The 23,166-nt window shown below is 35.9% G+C and overlaps 1 protein-coding gene across 3 annotated transcripts; it reads left to right on the plus strand.

The window, feature by feature from the left end:
- The first annotated feature begins 17,759 nt into the window (after positions 1 to 17,759).
- LOC140831009 (DEAD-box ATP-dependent RNA helicase 15) lies at positions 17,760 to 22,390 on the plus strand. 3 transcript variants are annotated; one of them, XM_073194673.1, is made up of 12 exons: positions 17,760 to 17,900; positions 18,041 to 18,177; positions 18,445 to 18,545; positions 19,164 to 19,336; positions 19,505 to 19,736; positions 19,846 to 19,964; positions 20,473 to 20,529; positions 20,609 to 20,793; positions 21,245 to 21,389; positions 21,478 to 21,561; positions 21,633 to 21,696; positions 22,020 to 22,390. In XM_073194673.1, exons 2-12 carry the CDS (start codon positions 18,062 to 18,064, stop codon positions 22,028 to 22,030), a joined length of 1,287 nt encoding a protein of 428 aa, XP_073050774.1. In that variant the 5' UTR covers positions 17,760 to 17,900; positions 18,041 to 18,061; the 3' UTR covers positions 22,031 to 22,390. The 3 variants fall into 3 exon arrangements, with proteins under 3 accessions (XP_073050774.1, XP_073050775.1, XP_073050776.1); XM_073194674.1 differs by having other exon boundaries at positions 17,802 to 17,900; positions 18,051 to 18,177; XM_073194675.1 differs by lacking the exons at positions 17,760 to 17,900; positions 18,041 to 18,177 and having other exon boundaries at positions 19,061 to 19,336.
- Positions 22,391 to 23,166: the final 776 nt, after the last annotated feature.

The following is a 23,166-nucleotide window of genomic DNA, read 5'->3' on the forward strand; positions in this document are numbered from 1 at the left end:
ACTAAACCAACCATAACTCACTCGTTTCTTATCCAAATATTTCGAATTTTCTGTCAAATCGAAGGTATCGAAAAGTTCTACGTTTTATATGTTGAAATTTTTTCCAGAATATTGACTGAAAATTCGCAGTTTTAAAATGACAACAAACTCGTGTTTTGAGATCCAAAATGTTTACGAAATCGATTCAATGCATAATCGCTCAAACTTTTCTCATAACAATCAAATTTTCACTCATAACATACATCAAAATATCTACTATGACAATATCGATGTATAAAACGAAAGAATATACATGCCTTTGATCTTTAAAACTCACGATCCGGTGAATATCGAAGCGACACGGTGCTGGAAATGATCCGGGCGACTTGAGGCACGATTTTTGATGCTAAATCAACGAAGGATTATTGAAGGAAATTTGGAGAGGAATGTGGTGATATGGAGGCAGCTGAAAGAGAGTTTCAAGAAAACTTCTCTTCTCCTCTTACCATAATAGAGTAAATGAATTGACCAAGTAATGTTTATGTGTGTGGTGTGTGTATACGTGAATATATGTGTGTGGTGTGTGGGGTGTTTGCATCCACATAATTGGTAAGTATAAGGTGTGCGTGTGTTTTAATTAAGGGAAATTTTTTAAATTAATTAATTAATCATGCCAATTAAAATGTTAAACCAATTATCAAGTTAATAATATTCTAATCCCATAATAAATTTACTAAAATCCCCTAAATAAAATAAAATACACAATTGATAAACTTTAAAAATTTAAAATCTTAAAATCACCTTATATTTAAATTGGGCTTTAAAAATGTTAAAACTTCATAAATCATTTATAAGTGTCATTTTCTTGACTTGAAATAAAATACCACTTTTTAAAAATTGTCAAAAATCGTCTCCGATCTCTTTCCCTCGATCTCGCTTCGAATATTCGCCTAGAACATAAATTTGATAAAACATTTTAACGTGCATCAAATAAACATAAATAATTAAAATAATGAAATTTCATAAATCATGCATCTCTAAAATCATTTTAAACTTAAATAATTATTTTAACAAATTAAATAAATGCACGAGTTTTACGTATACTGATTTTGGGCTCTACATTTTATTGACCCATTTAATCCCAATGATGATTTAAGAAAATGAGATTAGCACCCGGGTCCTCACATTCTTGGTGCGAGATGATGCTTCTCTTTGGTGGGAATGAGCTGAACATGGAATTAACCTAGCCACCCTTACTTGGGTACAATTTAAGAACATCTTCTACGATAAGTATTTTAATGCTGACGTCCGAGGACTCTTGAAGATCGAGTTCACGAGTCTCCATCATGGAGACACAACTGTGGCTGAGTTCGTTAGGAAATTTGATAGGGGTTGTCATTTTGTGCCCCTTATTGCTGGATATGCTGCTGAGAAACTAAGGCACTTCTTGGATGGTCTTTGACTTATTATACGTCGTGATGTCATGTTGATGCGACCAACGAATTATGCAGCTGCCACTGCTTGTGCATTCCAAGCTGAGCAAGCCCTGAAAGATATTGATTTCGAGATGCAGTGCAAGAGGCAACAACACCAGTATAATTCTCAGCCGAATAAGAGACAGTTCACAGGACATCCTAAAGCTCAAGGGCATCAAAAGCCCCAAGGATAGTGGAAGAAGCCGGGGCAACAGAAGCCACCACAGCCTGAAGCACCAAAACCTGAAGAGAGGCCACTGTGCAAAGAATGCAATTGCTTAGACTTTGACAAGTACATGTGGGAACATAAAAGTGCTTCATATGCAAGAGAGAATGACATAAAGCTGTTGATTTTCCAAATAAGAAAGGACCAACTGGTGGCAGAGCTTATGATATGCATGCTGAGGAAGCTGAGCAAGAGCCAAACATGACTTTAATCATTGGTAACCTAGTTGTTTAACATTGTTATATTGCTTTTGTTGCATGAAATGTTAAATTGGTTATGAGAACTGATAGGGATAATAAGAACTTAGAGGAAAATAGGTTTCATACTCTAATTTAGTTGGATGTAAGAGACGACAATGAGAATTATAGAAATTGGGCATAAAACATAAGCCTTAATCATGCAAAGGAATGAATGGAACCAAAATAAGATTTTTAAGGCTTGGAAATGGAAAAATCAAAAACTAGGGACCAAAGTGCAAAAATCAAGAATTTAGGGGCCAAAATTCACTAGGCCGAGAAATCAAGGGCTAAACCAAAAATTTTTAGTAGTATAGGGACCGAAATTGAGGTAATCGAAAATTCTAAGGTGAAATTTGGAATTTTCGAAAATTCAGGGACTAAATTGCAAAGTTTTGAAATTTCAGGGGCTATTTTCGTAATTTCTGGAATTTTAGGGATTAAACCTATGAATTTCGAAAGTTTATGGCCTAAACTAATTGAATTCAAAATTTAATGGGATAAGATGCAATTTTCGAGAATTTTAGGGTTTAAAATAAAGAGAATTCGAAACTTTAAGGGGTTTAAATGCAATTTTCGAAAATAATTTGGGTAAAATTGTGCATATTTCTAGAATTACTATGGCTAAGAGCGATAATTTTTGAAATTTTTTGGTTATTAATGATAGAAAGTATTTAAGTTTCAACACGACTAGATTTGATCATATATTTGTCGCATAAAAGATATTTATTTTAGGTGTAACTACCTATGCATTGCTGGATACTGGAGCTCACTCCGAGAATTCATCAAGCAACTAAGGCTGCGTTTGGTTTGGAGGATAAAATAAACTAATGATTAGTAAGTAAATGATAAAAAAATGATTGTAGTAGGAATGTAATATATGGTGTTATGTTTGGTATGATTTTTAAGTGTAGGATAATTTTGAATTTTTTGATGAAAGGACAAAATTGCCCTTTTTTTTCTTCTTCCACTCCGACGGCGGCGACGGCGGTTCGGCGGCGGCGACGGTGACGTTCCGGCGAAGTTGGTGCGGCCAGCGGCGTCGAGGGCTGCCGGCCGAAAGTTATCAGTCGACGGCAACGGTCGGTGGTCCGGCGTCGGCTGGTTCTCGGTGGTTGCTGGCGACGATCGGCCGACAGTCGGCGGCGGTTATCGGCTGGAGGCGGCGATCAGCCGACGGCGACGGCGGTCGGTGGCGGCGGTCGTGGTGGTGAGTTTGGATATAGGAGAAGGGTAAAATTGAAAAAATAGGAAGGATTAAGAGTTGAATAAATAATCCTAGGGAGTGATGAGGTATTATTTTTACCTACCTAATATAACCTAATCATTCATATGAGGTATCGACTTGGTTGAATAATCACGCGTACCAAACGAGGGATAAGGTGAGTTAAAAAAAATAAACCCACCTTATCACCCCTACCAAACACTGCCTAAATATTATGCCTGAAAATTTGGGATTGGGCTTTAAAGTTTCCATTCCTCATGGTGATCAAATAGTCACTTCGAGCATTGTGAAGAATCTGGAGCTTCGTTTGCAAAAAGATATGGTTCGGACAGATCTCATCGTACTCCCGATGCCTGAATTCGACATCATTCTTTGCATGGATTGGCTATCTATGAATGGAGCTTCGATAGATTTTCGGCAGATGTTAGTATCTATTCGACCACCAAGCGGGAAATCTTTTGTCTTTGAAGCAACAAGGAACAAGCAAATGCCGCACATTATCTCCTGCATCTGTGCGAGAAAGATTATGAGACGAGGCTGCCAAACTTTTCTAGCATGTGTTACTTCAACACTTGTTCATGTCAATCAGAAGCTAGAGGATGTTGAGGTTGTCACAGACCTTCCTAGTGTCTTTCCTGAGGACGTTTCTGGCGTTCCACCAAACCAAGAGGTGGAATTTTCTATTGAGTTGATGCTGGACACTGTGCCAATTTCTATGCCATCCCCTCTCCAGCACCCTCCGAAATGAAAGAGCTAAAAGACAAAATTCAAGAGTTGCTGAAAAAAGGTTTTATTCGCCCGAGTTGTTTTCCGTGGGGCGCACCGGAATTATTTGTGAAGAAAAGAGATGGTAGTATGTGACTTTGCATTGATTACAGAGAGCTGAACAGACTCAGCACCAAGAACAAGTATCCCTTACCTAGAATCGAGGATTTATTTGATCAATTGCAAGGAGCATCAATTTTTTCGAAGATAGATCTTTGTTCGAGATACCATTAGCTGAAGGTGAAGGAGTCTGATGTTCAAAAGACGACATTTAGGACTCGATATGAGCACTACGAGTTTATGGTGATGTCATTTAGGTTGACCAATGCTCCAGTGATCTTCATGGATTTCATGAATCGCGTATTTCAGCCGTATCTGGATCAATTTATCATAGTCTTCATAGATGATATTCCGATATACTCGAGGAGCAAAGAAGAGCACAGTCAGCACTTGAGAATGACACTACAATTGTTTCAAGATAGAAAGTTATTCGCTAAGTTCAGGAAGTGCGAGTTTTACTCGAGAGAGTGGTGTTCTTAGGCCACATCATTTCTAGAGATGTAGTTGAGGTCGATCCAAGGAAAATCGAGGTAGTTAGAGAGTTTCCAGTACCAAAGACCGTAACCAAGATCCGTAGCTTCTTGGGTCAAGTTGGATTCTACCAAAAGTTTATTCAAGGATTCTCTTCTATTGTGGTTCCTTTGACCGCCTTGACGAAGAAGAATGCAAAATTCATTTGGCAATCCGACTGTCAAGAGAGTTTTGAGAATTTGAAGCAAGTTTTGACTTCAGCGCCAGTTCTATCGATGTCATCGAGGCAAGGAGAGTATGTTCTCTATAAGGACGCTTTGAAGATTGGTTTAGGTGCAGTCTTAATGCAAAATGACCGAGTGATAGCTTATGCATCTAGACAGTTGAAGGTTCATGAGAAGAAGTACCCGACTCATGACCTCGACCTCACAGCAGTAATATTTGTTCTCAAGATTTGAAGACATTACTTATATGGAGAGAAGTGCAAGATTTTCACTGATCATAAAAGTTTGAAGTACTTCTTCAACAAGAAAGAGTTGAAAATGAGACAACGAAGATGGCTAGAGTTGGTAAAGGACTAGGACTGCGATATTAACTACCACTCAGGCAAAGCTAATGTATTTGCAGACGCTTTGAGTAGGAACATAGCGGTCATCGATGAGTTGACAGTTCAAAGACCATTGCAAGCGGAGATTCAGCGATTCGAGCTTGCGATGTATGCTAGGAGCGAGGCTCTTAATCTTTCTACTCTGACAGTTCAGTCAACTCTGAGCGATAGAATATGTGAAGATCAATGTTCTGATGGGGGATGGGACTGAGAGATGAAGTGTAGTGACCCGTTCCAGAATCACCTACTAATCAAAAACTAAGCATGCAATTAACCTAATTAATTATAATCAGAGATAACAGCGGAAATATGGCCAACAACAATAGTTATACAACCCAATCGAAATCGAAGTCTAGACTAACTCAAAATGAAATATCCAGTACAACCATATCGAATCAAATGGAAAACACTGAAAACTAAACCAACCAGCTACTCAACGTCCTCCTCCTGCTCCTCCTGAGCCATCCAACCTGAGGCCTGCCCCGTGGGAATGGGGTGTCCAAGAATAAACAAAACCGAGGACGTGAGCGATAAGAACGCCCAGTACAAAAGTATGAGTATACAAACCTATATGAAATGCACATGCTATGATATGATACCAGGGTAGTCAAGAAACAGGAATCACAAAGGATCTCAAAATGCTCAGTCTAGAGGCGCCAAGTGGATAGTGCCGCGCGGTCCAACCTCTGGGTCACTGCATCCACTACAAGACAGACGTGGACCTAAAATGTCCCGGACCACCGAAGCCCTCCCGACCCGTCGGCCACTGTGTACTCTCGGTGTCCATGCGTCCACAAGACAGGGCTGAGCGGCCCCAAGATATAGCTTATCTCGAAAGAGATACAGCTCAACAGTAAAGGCTATCTCGAAGGAGATACGGCTCAACATGATATGCAATATGCATCATAACTCGTGACATAATAGCATGTATCATATGACATATAACAATGCAGCAAATACTCATGCAACACATATATGAATGTATACTCAACCAGGATATCTCGGATAGTACTTTCGTACCTCTATCACAGCAAGCCTAGCCTTACGCAACACCGCTAATCAGGTCTAGCACAAGCCTACGCATCAAAAGCATACTCAATCAATACTACCATGCTCGACTAGCAAAACCAGTACTCCATAGTACTACCAAAGGTTTAGGGTTTACCTTCGTCCGTCGACAGCCCTTTGATGTCGATTGCCTTGAAACTCAGGCGCCGCTACGCTACTACTCCTGGCAGCTCTTGGCTATCGCTCGACCAACAACTAACCCTAGAAACCTTCCAAATCCTCTCAACTATGAGGCAAAATCATGAATTGGCAAGTCACAAATGAGAAATCCGAGCACTATTTATAGGCCATGTTCGGATCCTCCGAACAACACTTCGGAACGTCCGAACGCTACGTGTCCATTGGCTCTTGACAGCTCATGATCGGATCCTCCGATCATACACTTCGGACCGTCCGAACATGCATGGAAAAATGACGTGTCGATCAACACTTGACACCTATGATCGGATTCACCGAACTACACTTCGGATCGTCCGAACTCTTCGGTGCTTCCGAACCCTCTTCGGTCCGTCCGATCATGACCATAGCCAAAATTACACCTTAAACCTTCTTAATCACCATTACTCCGTTAATTACCCAATTTGGAATTCGGGCTACTACATGAAGCTAAGGGTCGGAGGCTGTATTCTGAGGAGGATGACATAGTTCGATATCGAGACCGATTATGGAATGAAATAAGCCCATAATACACCGTACTCCATTCATCCTGAAGTACGAAGATGTATAAAGACATGCGGTCATTGTATCAGTGGTCGGGCATGAAGCGAGACATTGTGTTTTGTGTCCGAGTGTTTGACATGCCAGCAAGTTAAGGGAAGCATCAGAGGCCAGCAGGGAAGCTTAAGCCACTTCCTATTCCGGAGTAGAAATGGTAAAATATCACTATGGATTTTGTAGTGGGATTGCCAAGGACTATCATAGGATTCAATGTCATTTGGGTTATAGCAGATCGTCTTACGAAATCAGCGTACTTTCTACCTATTAAGACGACATTCACCATGACACAATACGTAGAGCTGTAAATCTGAGAGATAGTCCAACTGCATGGGATTCCGATATCGGTTGTTTCTGACAGAGATCTGAGGTTCACATCATCCTTCTGGAAGAATCTGCATTCAGCGATGAGAACAAATTTGTTGTTCAGTACAGTGTTTCATCCTCAAACCGATGGTCAATACGAAAGAGTAATTCAAATTTTGGAGGACCTACTCTGAGATTGTGTGATCGATTTCCAAGGAAGTTGGGAACCGAAGTTACCTCTAGTGGAGTTCACATATAACAATAGCTATCAATCGTCTATAGGAATGGCTCTTTATGAGCACTCTATAGGAGGAAGTGTAGATCACCGATACATTGGGACGAGATTGGTGAAAGAGGAGAATTTGGCCCGGACTTGATCAAACAAACAGCGGAGCTAGTAGTAAAAATCCGAGATAGGATAGAGACTACACAAAGCCGACAGAAAAGCTACGCTGACAAGTGACGAAGGAAGTCAGGGTTTGCAGTGGGTGACCACGTATTCGTGAAAATAGCAACTATGAAGGGTGTTATGAGATTTAGCAAGAAAGGCAAACTCATTCCAAGGTTCATAGGACTGTTTGAGATTTTAGAGAAGATTGGAACATTAGCTTATAGAGTGGCATTGCCACGGAAGCTAGATGGAGTGCATAATGTGTTCTATATCTCGATGCTGCGAAAGTACATATCGAATCCTTCACATGTACTAAATTATGAACCTCTGCAGTTGACTCCGAATATGTCATACGAGGAAAGACATATACAAATCTCGGATAGACAAGAAAGAAGGCCCCGAAATAAGGTTATACAAAAGATCAAAGTCAAGTAGCTCAATCATTTGGAGGAGAAAGCTATTTGAGAAACTGAGAGGGACATGAAGAGTCACTACCCGGAGATATTCGGTAAGTTTTAATTTCGAGGACGAAATTTCATTTAAGAGAGAGATGAATTGTTAGGTCCAAAATGCGATAACGTAATCCAACTGCATGTAAATCTATAAAAAAAAATACATAATTAAATTATTTTAATTGTATTTATTGAATATGGTATACATGTTTACATATATAAAATAGGTTTAATATTAGAATGCATAAAACTGTACTTTAAAGGTTATTCGAGACGCGATCGAGGAACAGAGACAGGGGACCGCAAATAAAAATATTTTTATTAAATGATTGTTTTAATATATGATATATTTTAAATGGTATTTTCGACAATAGAAACTTTTAAGGTGTTTTACGTGCCAAGTCGTATTTTAAATCGATATTCGATTTTTTACGAAAATAGGGATTTTTTGGCAATTCGGCTAATATTTTTGAAAACTTTTATAAAAAAAATTTTCCCTATTATCTAATGGGCCTGTTATACCTATGTTATTGAGGCTAAACTTTTACCTTATTATTTATATCAAAACAAAGTCCTAAAACCCTAAGCTCCTACACAATTAAACACACGCACACATAAAAAAAACTAGGACTCTCCTAGGAGCCATGACACGGCCACACACAATTTTCAAGGGCAAGTTTGTGTGATTTTGAAGGAAATTCAGCAAGGTTTCATCCCCCGTCTCTCCACCAATGTTATTCGCATCTCGAATCGTTTTTCATGCGTAAAATATGCTAAATCACGCCTTAATCTTCCTTTACTCATCCTTCATATCATATTATACGTGTTCATACATGTGTGCATGAAAACATGGTTCACTTTATTTTATTTTCGTTTTTATGGCTAAACATAAACAAAACTTTGATTTTTATGGTTCTAAATTCATGATAATGATGCACAAAGGGGTTGCCATGATAGGTATATTAGGAGTGACGTTTTTCAACATGTTTAAGTGTTCATATATGCATGTTTAAGGGCTGGAAAAGAAGGGGTAACATGCTGAACGAAAATTGGGGGGGGGGGGGGTAAGAAAACTAGGATTTAAGTTTTTTGTCCTAGGAGGAGCGGTTGTTGGCTGCTGTTTGGGATGTGTTCAAATGTCCTAAAGGGGTATAGTTAAAGCTCTAGATGCGTTATGCAAGGGCTGGAAGGGGAGGTTGAAGGTTGCACGTCGTTTGGGTCGCTTAAAGCATGTAGGGGCATAGGTTTAGGGTTGTGCTTGCATGGGTTGTAGAGGCTGGTCCAGTAGGTTGGTAAGAGCTCGGTCATGGTCCTAGGAGGGTGGTATAAGGTATGGTCGGGTCGGCCATGGGCTAGGGTCGAAGGAATTGAAGGTTGGTTCAAGTGAGGGTTTTCGAGATTGTGCAGAATTTCCAGCAAGGTTCTAAGCTTGTTCAAGGGTTTTTATTGGCTTAATTTGGGTTGCATAGGGTATGGTTATGTGTTAATAAGATATAGTTCAAGGTTGGTAAAGTTTGGTTAAGTTTCATGTTGTTTTGGGTTAAAATAGGAACGTAGGTTTAAGTTTTAAAATGAATTGAGAAATTAGTTGTCGAACTTAAGTTTACGTCTAAAAAATATTTATGGGTGTATTTTAAGGTGTTATGTTAAGTTTGAATGGATTTGAGTCATCTTTTAAAGGTCTAAGTGTAAATTGGGAAAGTTAGGGTTTCAAGGGCAAAACGACCATTTTACACCTGAAAAATGTTAGACATCCAAGCACTGCCCTGAATGATGTAATAAATGCTGAAATGTTTATTTTGAAAGTTTATGAATTTTATGATGAAAACGATAAAGCTAAAAGACGTATTGCATTCTTTGTTTAAAATAAAAATGATATATATGCGTGAAATTTCATAAGTGATGAATATAATGAAAATTTGAAGGAGGTGACTTGATTGTAACTACTACGATGATACGATGATATGTAGGCTGATACTCAGTTGACGGGTGAGAGTGTCGCTGATGTCCCCGCCGCCTGGTACCATGGTTATATGGATAGATGGATCCATCGAACTACAGCTGATACAAAAGTCACATATAATTATCGGAATTTAATAAATAGAGAAAACATATACATATATGATCAAATGAAATGTTTATGATGAAAGGAAAAATGTTTAAAAATATGCATGTAATGAATGTAAAGAGGGGGAGGTGATATGAGGTGTGACAATGAGCGCTCCTGGCATTTCTATGGAGGGAACATGATGATCTTCTCAGGGGGGGATTCCGAGACTGTTTGTAATATTATGTATTACTTGCTATCATGGTTAAAGTTTATTGAGTCAATAGACTTATTAGGTGTGATCGATGCAGTTGAGTATGATGTTGTTGATGATGGGGGATTTGATGGTTAAACTAACTGGACTGATGGTACACATAACCCGAGGACCTTTGCTAGTTTTTCTGCAATAAGATTACTTTAAATATTTTATGATTTTTTTATATTTTTGAGAGGACTTCGAGTTTATAATTTATTTTGAAAATTGCTAATTTTAGGTTTAGTTTGATGATTTACGATTTTATGCTTGAATTGCGTTTTTTGGATTTTCAAATAATTTGTTGGAATATTTATTTTAAATGGTGCAAAGTGTATATATATATGGCCAAAAGTTTCTGAGGAAAAAAAATTTCTAGTATATTTTAAAGAAAATGAGTAGTAAATCTTTCATTATCCGTTATCACAAGAAATAAGGATCAACATACAAGAAACACATGTCAAGGAATTTGAGATCAATTATTGTTTTCTAGACATGGGGATGATCAAGAATCTCATGCACAGAACAATTTAGAATCATTAATGAGAAAAGACCGGACACAAAAGTTCAAATATCTAGAAAAATTGATCGTTGGACTTTGAATTCTATAAATATACTCTCTCATATCTTCATAAAGTGTGGAAACATAAGGTGTATAAGATGTGGGAGTGTGACCAGACAAGAAGCGATATGGTTCAGAGTAAAAATACCTATTATTCATTAACCATACTCCTTATCCATGATTGTGTAAATCATCATGTTGTGTGACCTTGACATGTAGTTTTAGTTCTTTTGTGTGTTCTAGACATTAGTCTGCTGTGAAGCATCCTAATATATGATATAAGCATTATCTAGTGGATCTTTCGTTGGTTGTAGGAAAAAGGAAGATGTTGAAGCCATTGGCCTCGAACTTCCATAATCAAATTTTGTGTACTTACTTAATCATGTTTGTATGTTGACTATGTATGCGTATATATTTATAATATATTTCGCAAACCATTGTTTTACATCACATTCTATTGTGAGTGTCCCATAACTTTCAAGGCTATTTCTCTTTTGTCATATTCCGTGTTAGGAGCAGCTAGTTCAATAATAATATTGTTCACTCTTTCATCGCAGTCCGACAAGGATTCTCCGACCTTCATCTTGATACTGTCAAATTTTTGGATTGCCACATACAATTAATTCTATTTTGTTTGATAATTTATTTCGTATAATTGTATCAGTTTATCTCATATGTCTTTAGCAGTAGAACACATTTTGATCTTGCTGAAGGTATTTTAATCTAATGTCTTGTATATTATTTCTTTGGAAACATTGCCCAGATTTACCTTTTTCTTTTCGTTACCATTCCATTTCATTCTCGGTTTTTCAATTCTCTGTTGAACACCATCAGAAATGGCAATGGAATTGTTTGCTTTCATGATCTTCATTGGTCCATCTATGATGATGTACCACATATCATTATGTAGAGCCTAAAATCCGTACACGTAAAACGCATGCATTTATTTAAATTATTAAATTATTTATTTAAGTTTAAAATGATTTTAACGTGTCACGAATCATGAATTTGCAGTATTTTAAATTATTTATGTTTATGTGTGTAAGTTAAAATGTTTTCTTGAGTTTCATATTTCAGGCGATTATTCAATACGGGATCGAGGAAAAGAGACCGACGACGATTTGGACTATTTGTAAAATGTGGTATTTATTTCAAGTCAAGAAAGTGGCATTTTAATTTATTTATTAAGTTTTTAGCATTTTTAAAGCGTAATTTAATTATTAGGTGATTTTAAGATTTTAAACTTTAAAGATTTGTCACTTTGCATTTTATTTTAAATTAGGGGATTTTATTAATGTTAGTGTGAATCAACATTTTCATTAACATTTTTAATTATCAATTAAGCACTTTCCCCCTAATTAACCTATAACACACGCACACACACTTATGCACACACACACACACATTTCATTAGCTTTCATTTCATTTTTTTTAAAGAAAAACCTAGGGTTCTTAGTGTTTTCAGCAGCAACCACCCTTCCCTTGTCAAAGTTCTATAAATTCATGTTGGTTTTCTTCAAGAAATCGTACCGCAAATCGTTTTGGATTAACCCTCGCATCTTTCCGCTTCGGTATATTCGTTTTGTGAGTTTTTAAAGATCAAGGACATGTATTTTTTTTCGTTTTTGCATCGATCTTGTCATATTATATGTTTTGATGTTTGTTGTATACAAAAATCCATGTATGTTGCGCAAAAGTTTGAGCAAAAACTTTTGAAACGATTTTGGATCAAAAATTTCAGATCTCAAAACGTGTCTGATGTCATTTAAACTACTGTGATTTTTCGGTCGACTTTTTGAAAACACTTTCAACATATAAAACGTAGTACTTTTTGATACCTTTGATTTGATAGTTAGTTCGTGATTTTTAGACAAGAAATGAGTGAGTTATGATTATTTTCTTGTGACTGCTCAAACTGTGATGTTTAAACGATTTTTAGATCTAAAAAATCGAATCTGCTGTCATTTCGAATCCTGCGAATTTTCAGTCGGTTTTCTGGAACGTATTACTTTTCGATATCTTCGATTGGACAGTAAATTCGTAATTTTTGGACAGAAACGAGTGAGTTATTATCATTTTTGTGTGACTGCTCAAACTGTGATATTTAAACGATTTTTATATCTCAAAAACCGATTGTACTGTCATTTCAAATCCTGCGAATTTTTGGTCGGTTTTCTGAAAAAATTCAACACATAAAATACACTACTTTTTGATATCTTCGATTTGACAGTAAATTCGTAATTTTTGGACAAGAAACGAGTGAGTTATGATCATTATCGTGTGACTGCTCAAACTGTGTTGGTTTTCAAAAAATGTTCGCGCAGGGAGACTGTGGGGACCCGGACGCTAATAATGTTCTTAATCATCATTGGGACAATTTAATTAATTATAATAAACAGGGTCTACAATTTTATTTTTTTTAAAAATACAGTATTAAATGCGGAACGTAATGGAATACATTCTAATATACATGTCAGTATTAAAGTACAAGTCTTGTATTATATAGAATCATGCAAACTTAAGTTTAATACTCGTCTAATACTCGAGTATTATTTCATGCTCACTCGTCTAATACTCATCTAATACATGCTTTCTATAAATAGATTAGAACAAGCATATCAATTCAAATCAATATACATAATAACAATAAGTATTTGATTTAGGGAAACTCGAGTATATCATACTCTAGTCGATCTCCCGGTACCACATTGACTTATACCTTTGTTTTCTCGATCTGATGAAGTCGAAGTCTCGAAGTCAAATCTGTCCATATCAAATCTGAAATGACAATATCGAATAGACTGTGTCAATGTACAACTCAATTCAAGACTTGTTCTGATAAATACGCAAATCAAGACATACTCTGATCAATGTCAACGATATCATGATACAATCTCAATCAATACTAAATCTAATCAAAATCAATCTACTGATGTTTCGACGGCATAACCATACAGTCTTGGTAATCCCGTCAATCTCAACATCACAGATATAATATCACAACTCATAATCAATATCAGTATAACCCATAATCTTAACAATAACAGATCATAATCTCAAATCTGGACAATCTCGCAATATCGGCAAAATATCAGTATATACGAATCAACAACTCATCTGATCCAAGTCTGAATAATATCAATATACCCAGCAATACAATATCAATCAGATATCAATCCCAACACCTCATAATCGATAACACAAATCTGATACCAATTCGACCTAATCAAAATCAAATCCATTCTGAAAATTCATAATAATTTCATACGGTATCTGTTCTTCGATCCGGTTTCGATTATACGATTTCTGATATCGCAAGAACAACATATATCAATTGTATCTGATTCTGCAGTATCATAATTTCAAATCATAATAAAACATAACAAAACTTACGTACAGTTGAAGCTCTCGTCGATAGAAACACGGTACTGTACTCGGATTCAAAATCGAACGGGCGGATTTCTCAAAATCACAATTTTAGTATCACGAACTGAAATCTTTCCTCGGAGCCTTTCGTTCCTCTCTTTTCCTTTTCTGAATGATTGTAGTAACATATGTATATATATATATATATATATATATATATATATATATATATATATATATATATATATATATATATATATATCATGCATGTCTAGGGACAAATGGCCACTTCTTCACGCAACACGTCTCGCGCATATGCGCGAGACACTATGTCTCGGCTCGTAACATCACGACCTCTCGCGCATATGTGCGGAGGAGCGCACGCCTCTCCTCCGCACATATGCGCGAGGTTCTCTGGACATGGCACTAAGCTTCCGCACAGCTCGCGCATATGCGCGAGGTCTTCTGCCACAATCGCGCATATGCGCGGCTCCTTGTCGCACATATGCACGAGTTGTTCGGTCCTCGCACATATTTCGTGTTTTCTTCCGTCTTTTCCGGTCTAATCCTTTCCGTCTATAATTACATTAATTATCACCCAATTATTTCAGATTAACAGGATAAAAATCTCGCGCCTTACAGAGACGCTCGGTCGCGAGATTTTACCGCCCGAGCGCCAAGCATTCTGGAAAAAAAAAATTTTAAAATTTTTGTCTTGGGCATGATGAATAATGTATTAGTATGTTCGACGTGCAGAGAAAATATTTTATGTTTTTGAGGTATACTAAATATTTTGTGGCCAAATATGAACGGGTTTGGAAGCCGGTGAACGTGGCCGGTGACCTCTCCAACCCGGTAATGCATGGTTGGGTTTAGATCATGATTGGAAAGCAGTAAAGCATGACCAGAGACCAATCCACCCGGTAAAGCATGACCGAGGATCTCATGTATATGGTAGTGGACATCCTTGCCAGCCCAGTACTATGGTTTAGCTTATCAGACGCATTTATGCATGAGTCACTTGCTTTGAAACATATATCTATGCAAAATGATCGTGTTTACGTATGCTCAAGTATGTATGATGCAAGTATGTTTATAAAAAATTTTACGAAACGATGGCACATCTATGTTTATGTATGTACGTTCAAGTTTAAGTATGTATGGTCTACTTTAAAATGCATGCGGTTTTATTATGTATTACTTGTTATTCTCATTTTATACATGTTGAGTCTTTAGACTCACTAGACTTGATCGATGCAGGTGAGGACGAGTACGAGGAGACGAGAGGTGGAGATCAGCGAGTTGGCTCGGACTGCGCGGAGGCTAAACCCGAGGACCGCTTATGTTTTAAGAAATTTTTATGCACGTATCAAACACTCTGATTTTCACGGGTTTACTTTACGATGTTTAAACAAGCGCTTTTGCAAACTTTGGTTGTAGTTGTTTCATTTCAAATGTTTTAGATGAGCATATTATTTTTATCGCAGTTTGAAAGTTTATTATTTATTTAAGAAAAATTTCTATTTTCGACAAATTTCAATTAGTTTAAAAATATGGTACGTTACACATTATCTTGTGTACATCTAGATGAGCTCACATCCTGATCTTCCAATCTTCAAAATCTTCTTTAGAGATCATTGAGATTTTGCTAAATGATGCCATTTTGAATATTGTGCTCAAAGATAAGAATAAACCTGCTCTGATATCACTTGTGAGGATCAGAAATAAATTTAGAGGGGGGTTAAACAAATTTATCTCGACAAAATTATTTTGGTTGTATTAGTAACATTGAAATTTTATTCTTGTCAGTTAGGTTCTCAGAAATTCAATCAGCTTGAACTGTGCTGAAGTAGACCTACTGAGAGTATTCAAACAAATAGCTTATCAAAAAAATCAGATGTGTTCTTCTGAGTAGTATTTAAGGTATGTAAACTAAAAAGTAAATATGCACAAAGTTGTTTCTGGATATTCTAAAACTTCAAGACTCCAACATCACCCCTTCTTATCTACGGAATGATTTCAATAAAATACTTTGGTAATTACAAGTATTTGAAACCACCCACTTCAGTTAGACTTAACATTGCCTAACCAAAACTCTTATTAAACTTCAATCTAAAATGATTTGAGCATTAAAACTTCTTATTCTCAATGACAGATTCCACAAGGAAATTCAAGCACAAATTGGATTCTCAAAATGATCAAATAATAACTTATCAACGTGTTATGATTTTTCAGTTTGGCTCGTAGAATGCTTTTTCAGAGAAAATCAGTTGGTTTTCAAAAATTCAGATATAGATAACATTAATGTGTAACCTTTAGAGCTTGTTAACTGATCTATTATAACCTCATCTACAATGGTAATCTTTTCAAAATAATATATATGTTTCCAAATATAGATGTCGTCGTTGGCATGCCATCGTCTTATCTGACATGTCCTGGTAGTGCGCAGGAACCTGAAATTCTTGTAAGATTCGGTGATTGTAGCTACATAAAATTTTTCTTCTATTTCAGCTGGGCTCTGATATTTTATAATTGATTATACTGATTATTCATGAAATATATAGATTTGGACTAATTGATCGACTTAGATAGTCTGTCAGTTAGGTGTCATCATTTAATCTTGAATCGGTTTAGTATTACTCTTATGTTTTATCAGTCTGGTTCTGTAATTATTTAAACTCTTTAAAAAAATTCATCTTATGAATATTCATTTTTCCTTCTTGAATTTAGTTAGATTATCTTTTGTAATTATCTGTTGGATTAACAATATTATTAATCACCAAAACTTAAAATGTTTCAGCATTGTTAAAATATAAATATTATTAATAATAGTTATAATTAGATTAATTATAATATAATTAATATAAAAACATAAATAAATGTCAATTTTAGTTAGTCTTGTAATGAAGAGTGAAATTTTTAATATTATATTTTTTATTGAATCAATTATAATCATGTAACTATGTTTCGATAGTCGATTTTAGTCTTTATCCTCAAAATCATATAATATAATGGTTAATATCAATGTTAAATTTTATAATCACATGGTTACCAAAATTCTTCAGGACATACATGTATGTTTTAATGATGTAGTTATAAAAACATAACAATGATATTAACCATTTAATTATATAATTTTGAGGAAAATGACTAAATTTGATAGTTGAAACATAGTTGCATGACTATAATCAATTCAATAAAAGATACTGAACTAAAAATATCACTCTTCAATACATATGTACATAACTAAAATTGACGTTATGCATAAAAATGATAATAAATAAATATTAATTTAATAATGATAATTTATTTTTATTCAATATATACATCGATCATACATGATGGTATGTTTGTGATATTATAAAATATAAACGATAGTAATTTGAATTTAATAATTACTAAAATTTTAAAATAAAGTCAGATAATCCCTACTTTAAAAAAATTATAAATATGTTTATCAGTTGATTTTGACAATTTAAAATATTTTATCAAACAAAATTTGGAAACATCTAACTAAACTTCTAATCAATTCAAAACGCACACGTGCTTGAAATACGCCCCTCGCGTGGAACAGTATAGACAAGTCCTCGCCGAAACCACATCTGTATCTTACTTTTCCACATTTTTCTCTTGCCTGAAACTACGAAACCCTAACCCTAAAGTGAGCTAAAACCCCTACTTCTTTCAATTTCGACAGGTAAATGCGATAAAAAAGGAACTTGCTTTACTCATGCATATTAATCAATATATGTGTTTTTTGCATAGATATAGTTGCTGGGTGTTGGATATTTCAAGTATATAAAATCTGAAATCTTGAAATTGTGTCTCGATCAATAGTTTCCTGCAGGAAAAGAGAAAATGGGGGATACGAAGGAGAACGATGCTTATGAAGAGGAACTTCTCGATTACGAAGAAGAAGACGAAAGAGCCGCGGACTCCGTCAATGCTAAACTCAACGGAGAATCCGCTAAAAAGTGAGTTGCTGAAGTAGCCCACACTGTTATTGGCATTATCAATATCTTTAATACGCTTAGATGTTTCTTAATGTGGTCTACGGGAAGTTTTATTTATATCTCAATTTATTGGATCTGACGCATACTTGAGTATCACTAGGCAATTTGTTCAGTATCAAAATTAGATGGGAATTTTTTTCCTTTGATATTATCGGGTGAATAGCTAGTTAGTTTGCCTCCTACAGTTTCAAGGCAATAACTTGGCATGTTTTTATTTTCTTGGAGCAGGGGTTATGTTGGAATTCACAGTTCAGGATTCAGAGACTTCCTCTTGAAGCCAGAGCTTTTACGGGCTATTGTGGACTCGGGATTCGAACATCCATCAGAAGGCAATATTCCTTCGTTTTCAGTTATCGCTCATTTTAGTTGTCATATGGGCTGGTTGGAAATTTCTTTAAACTCCTTGTTTCTAGTGCTAGTGATCCTGGCTCTTTTTCCTTGAATAGAGGGACAGTGGTGTAGGTTTTCGCTATTGGTTGAATCTGCCTGGTATTCATAGCATCTTGGATATTGGGGGGTGTAGTCGTAGTTTATATTGGTATGTTAATCTGCCTGATGTTAATAAAATCTTTTATTTTTCGGAATTTAGTGGTTCATATCAGTGTTTATGCTCTCAAATCTCAATTTTTTATCTTTTATATATTTTTTATAGTCTTAATGTTTCATTGGCTTAGCTGCTTCATTTATTAATCAAAACTCTTTTCTTTTTGACACCTACTTTTTCATTTTGTTGCCTTATTTTGTAATTGATGTTTGTCCTAATGAACATTATGTATCATGTTCATTTTTATATTTCTCATATGAAACACAGTCTTACAGAAGCATGGGATTTTATGTTACTCAGGTAAATCACTACTATCATCCTTCATTGGAGACGTTGAATGGTAAAACCTTTTTTAATTGCAACTGAGGCTTCCTTGGATCAACTTTATTTGGTTCTTCATTAGTTCAACACGAATGCATACCTCAAGCTATTTTGGGAATGGATGTTATCTGCCAAGCAAAATCTGGTATGGGGAAAACAGCTGTGTTTGTCCTTTCTACGTTGCAGCAGATTGAACCCATTGCAGGTCAAGTTGTTGCTCTTGTTCTCTGTCACACTAGGGAACTGGCTTACCAGGCATGTATTCCAATCAAGAAAATTTACTTAGTTTCTGTTTATGAATCCTAGATTCTCTTATTATTTACAGAAATTCAGTCAATTAGGCACTTGTTTCATGCATGACTTTTTCTACCTCGCCATTCAATGATGGTCATAACTCCTCACTTGTGTTTCTCATATTTGCAGATATGTCATGAGTTTGAGCGGTTCAGCACATATCTACCAGATACCAAAGTTGCTGTCTTCTATGGCGGTGTCAGCATCAAAATCCACAAAGATCTTTTGAAGAATGAGTGTCCTCACATTGTTGTTGGAACCCCAGGGAGGGTACTTGGTCTGGCTAGAGAGAAGGACCTTTCTCTGAGAAATGTGAGGCATTTCATTTTGGATGAATGTGACAAGATGCTCGAGTCTCTTGGTATGTCATGTTTAATGTCTCTTATCATAACAGAGCAAATTTCCTTTATAGTAAAAACATACGGACATGGTATGGAGTTGGTTTTCATCTTATTTGTGTGTTTTCTCAGATATGAGGAGAGATTTGCAGGAAATTTTCAAGATGACGCCTCATGACAAGCAAGTTATGATGTTTTCGGCTACACTTAGCAAGGAGATTCGACCGGTTTGCAAGAAATTCATGCAAGATGTAATGTACTGTGGCCAGTCCTCGCACTTTAGAAATTTACTCTCTTAATTTCATCTTTCTGCAGGAGACACTTGGTGAAAATACAGTGTTTGAAGCACTGTATATTGACATGTGTTTATCTATTCGCTGATTCAATGTTATGGTTCGTTTGGGAAAATGATTCTATGGAGTGGACGGGAAGTGGGACAGACAGTATTCGCTGTTTTGACCATTGCTTTAATTTGTTTTTTTTTCAAATGGTGCGATTCTAGCGAGAGGGGTTGATTATGTTTTTTGGTTTCAAGGGCATTGGTTTCATTCTAGTCACTTTGAGGCTTGAGCTGCAGCGATGACTGAGATTTTTCTGAGTGCTAACTGCTAAACTATCTACCAGAAGATGATTCAGAATTTAAGATTGACCAGAATCACAATTCCGGGCTTTATTTGCCCTACCATTCATTTCACACTGGATACAGATTAATTCCAGATGGATGCTAATACTCTTTACTGTGACATTTCTTCATTTCAGCCTATGGAAATTTATGTGGATGATGAGGCCAAATTGACTCTTCATGGTCTTGTACAGGTTTGAGTTCTAACAGTTGTAATCTATATTTTTAGGTTTATTTTATTTTATGTACTGAACTGATCTCCAATTATGGCAGCACTACATCAAATTGAGTGAAATGGAAAAAAATCGAAAGCTGAATGATTTGCTCGATGCTCTGGATTTCAATCAAATTGTCATCTTTGTCAAAAGTGTGAATAGAGCTGCAGAGCTGAACAAGTTGCTGGTGGAATGTAACTTCCCATCTATTTGTATTCACTCTGGCATGTCCCAAGAAGAAAGGTTCGCGTGAATTTTTGTCTGACTCTTGTCTTCTTTTTATTTCCTTCACTATGTGTGGCTAGTAATGCTCTGAAATTGGTGAATTTATTTTTATTATTTTTTAAGAGAAAAAGGCGTGAATTATTTGCCCAAAGTAATGAAAGTTGTACTTTTTCTTTAAATCTACTGAAAATTATTTTTTATGTTGACTGTCAAAGCATTAGGTGTCGATTTGTTATTTTAATAAAGCTGCATGTATGGTTTTAATTTATTTTCTATTATAAATAGCAAAATGTAAGCAATAATGACTCAATTTTCTCGGGGATCCGTATTTAAACCAATTGCCACTCCTATATGCTGGCATGAACTTTTTGTTCACTTATACTTGTAAATTTCACCTTTTAGCAAAATGTGATAGGTGAAATATTTCTTGCAATTTTCAGACATCATCACTTTAAATTATTGGTTGCAGATTGACTCGATACAAGGGATTCAAAGAAGGGCATAAAAGAATTCTTGTAGCAACAGATCTTGTTGGTAGAGGAATCGACATAGAACGAGTAAACATTGTTATTAACTATGATATGCCAGATTCTGCGGATACTTATCTGCACAGGGTAATTCATATATTATCTTCTCATCAGTCTCCTGGAGTTTACCACCAACTAACCAGATCTTCATTTGGTTTTACCTCGAGGGCTTTAGGTGGGCAGAGCTGGGCGCTTTGGAACCAAAGGACTTGCCATCACATTTGTTTCTTCTGCATCTGATTCAGATGTTCTCAATCAGGTTTGATGTTATGATTTGTTAATTTTTCTTTTTGGCCAGCTCATGTGCTAACATGTCTTTTTTTGTTGCAGGTTCAAGAAAGGTTTGAAGTTGATATTAAAGAGCTTCCTGAGCAGATTGATACATCTACATACAGTAAGTTTGATTGTCTTTATCTACATACAGTTAGTTTGATTGTCTTTATTGTGATGCTTTTGCCAGTAGTCCTGTATTTCTTGGTCTCATGTAGCCATTGGTACACTGGTTTGCATTATTCGTATCTGCGACAAAATAATGATGCAATATCCTTGTTACAAAGCAATAATTATAGCTTCTGGTTTTTGTTGTGCAATCTTTTTTTTGTTTGCAGTTAGTAGTCTGTATTCTTCTGATATTGTTGTGTTTATTTGGCGTCATCTTTCTGTTCTGATGTGTAGAGTTCTTGCTAATAGCTCATGCAATTGTTTAATGTTTTGCAGTGCCGTCTTAGCGTTGTTCAGATCTCATGTCACAACGCAGATGTTATGTGTGGAAGAGCTGGGGGACTTACTTTCTGTTTGATGTGCTTCAGTTTCTTGATTTCGTATGAATATCTGGATATTTTATTCAGGAGAGATTGATCGTATACTACACATTATTGTACCATATGATTGGAACTTTTTTGTTCTTTGTTTAGAGCTGTGCTACGCATTATTGTACCTTATGATTGAAATTGTTTTTTAGCTTAGTTTGAAGTCTTTGCTTGATCATCTTAATGTCCTTTCAAATAGCGTCTAACTGAACACTTGTTGACAGTTCCTTCAGAATGGTGGTTTTCTTCATTTCGTTTCGTGTGCTATTGGCTTGCTTATATTACTTCTTTTATCTGTGTCATCGATCTCAAACTGTGATTCATTCCCAGCAACAAGCTTTATGTAAACGGGAATTTAGCATGAGGTAACCTGTCTCGTACTGACAGGACTCGGTACGGTAGCTTGGGAAGGGCTTGAGTACGACTGCAGCCCTCGCTTCTGGCTGAATATCAACTCTCTTTTTAGATGTATATTTGCTATCATTTTCTCTTGCATTTTACTATTAGAACATGGATGTTCTTGTCAATTTGGTATTTCAGATAGAACAGTAATTTGATATTAGTTTTTCAGCATTGTATATCCACAAGTGACCACCACTTTTGTTATTTAAAGATAATTAAGGAGATGAATAACGAGGACAGGGCTTCAGTTGATTCAAGCCTGTGTTCTCTCGCACCGTCCTGGTAAGTGGTGAGTAACTCGATTCTGCAGGAGGACCAGATAATTTTCAAGATACCAATTTTAAGTCTTTTTTGTTATATTAGGTATCTAGTGAATAAACTTGTGGTTTGTGCTTGTATTTGTGTTTTATTGATTTTTTTTTAATGTAAAAACAATATTTATTTTAATAATATTTTAAATTATTACATTTATTTTATTGTATATTTATGTAAGCTACATAAATAAATAAAATATTTGAATATACAATAGATACCTACTGAGGTCTGTATCTCAACGTAAGATCATGAAATTCATTATGAAGCGTATCATATATTCTAAACAGGTTATTAGTCGAATATGTCGTCTAAAATAAGAATAAAGATCGCTTGAACTT

Source organism: Primulina eburnea, chromosome 4 (assembly GCF_022965805.1).
Source record: "Primulina eburnea isolate SZY01 chromosome 4, ASM2296580v1, whole genome shotgun sequence".
Lineage (NCBI taxonomy): Eukaryota > Viridiplantae > Streptophyta > Magnoliopsida > Lamiales > Gesneriaceae > Primulina > Primulina eburnea.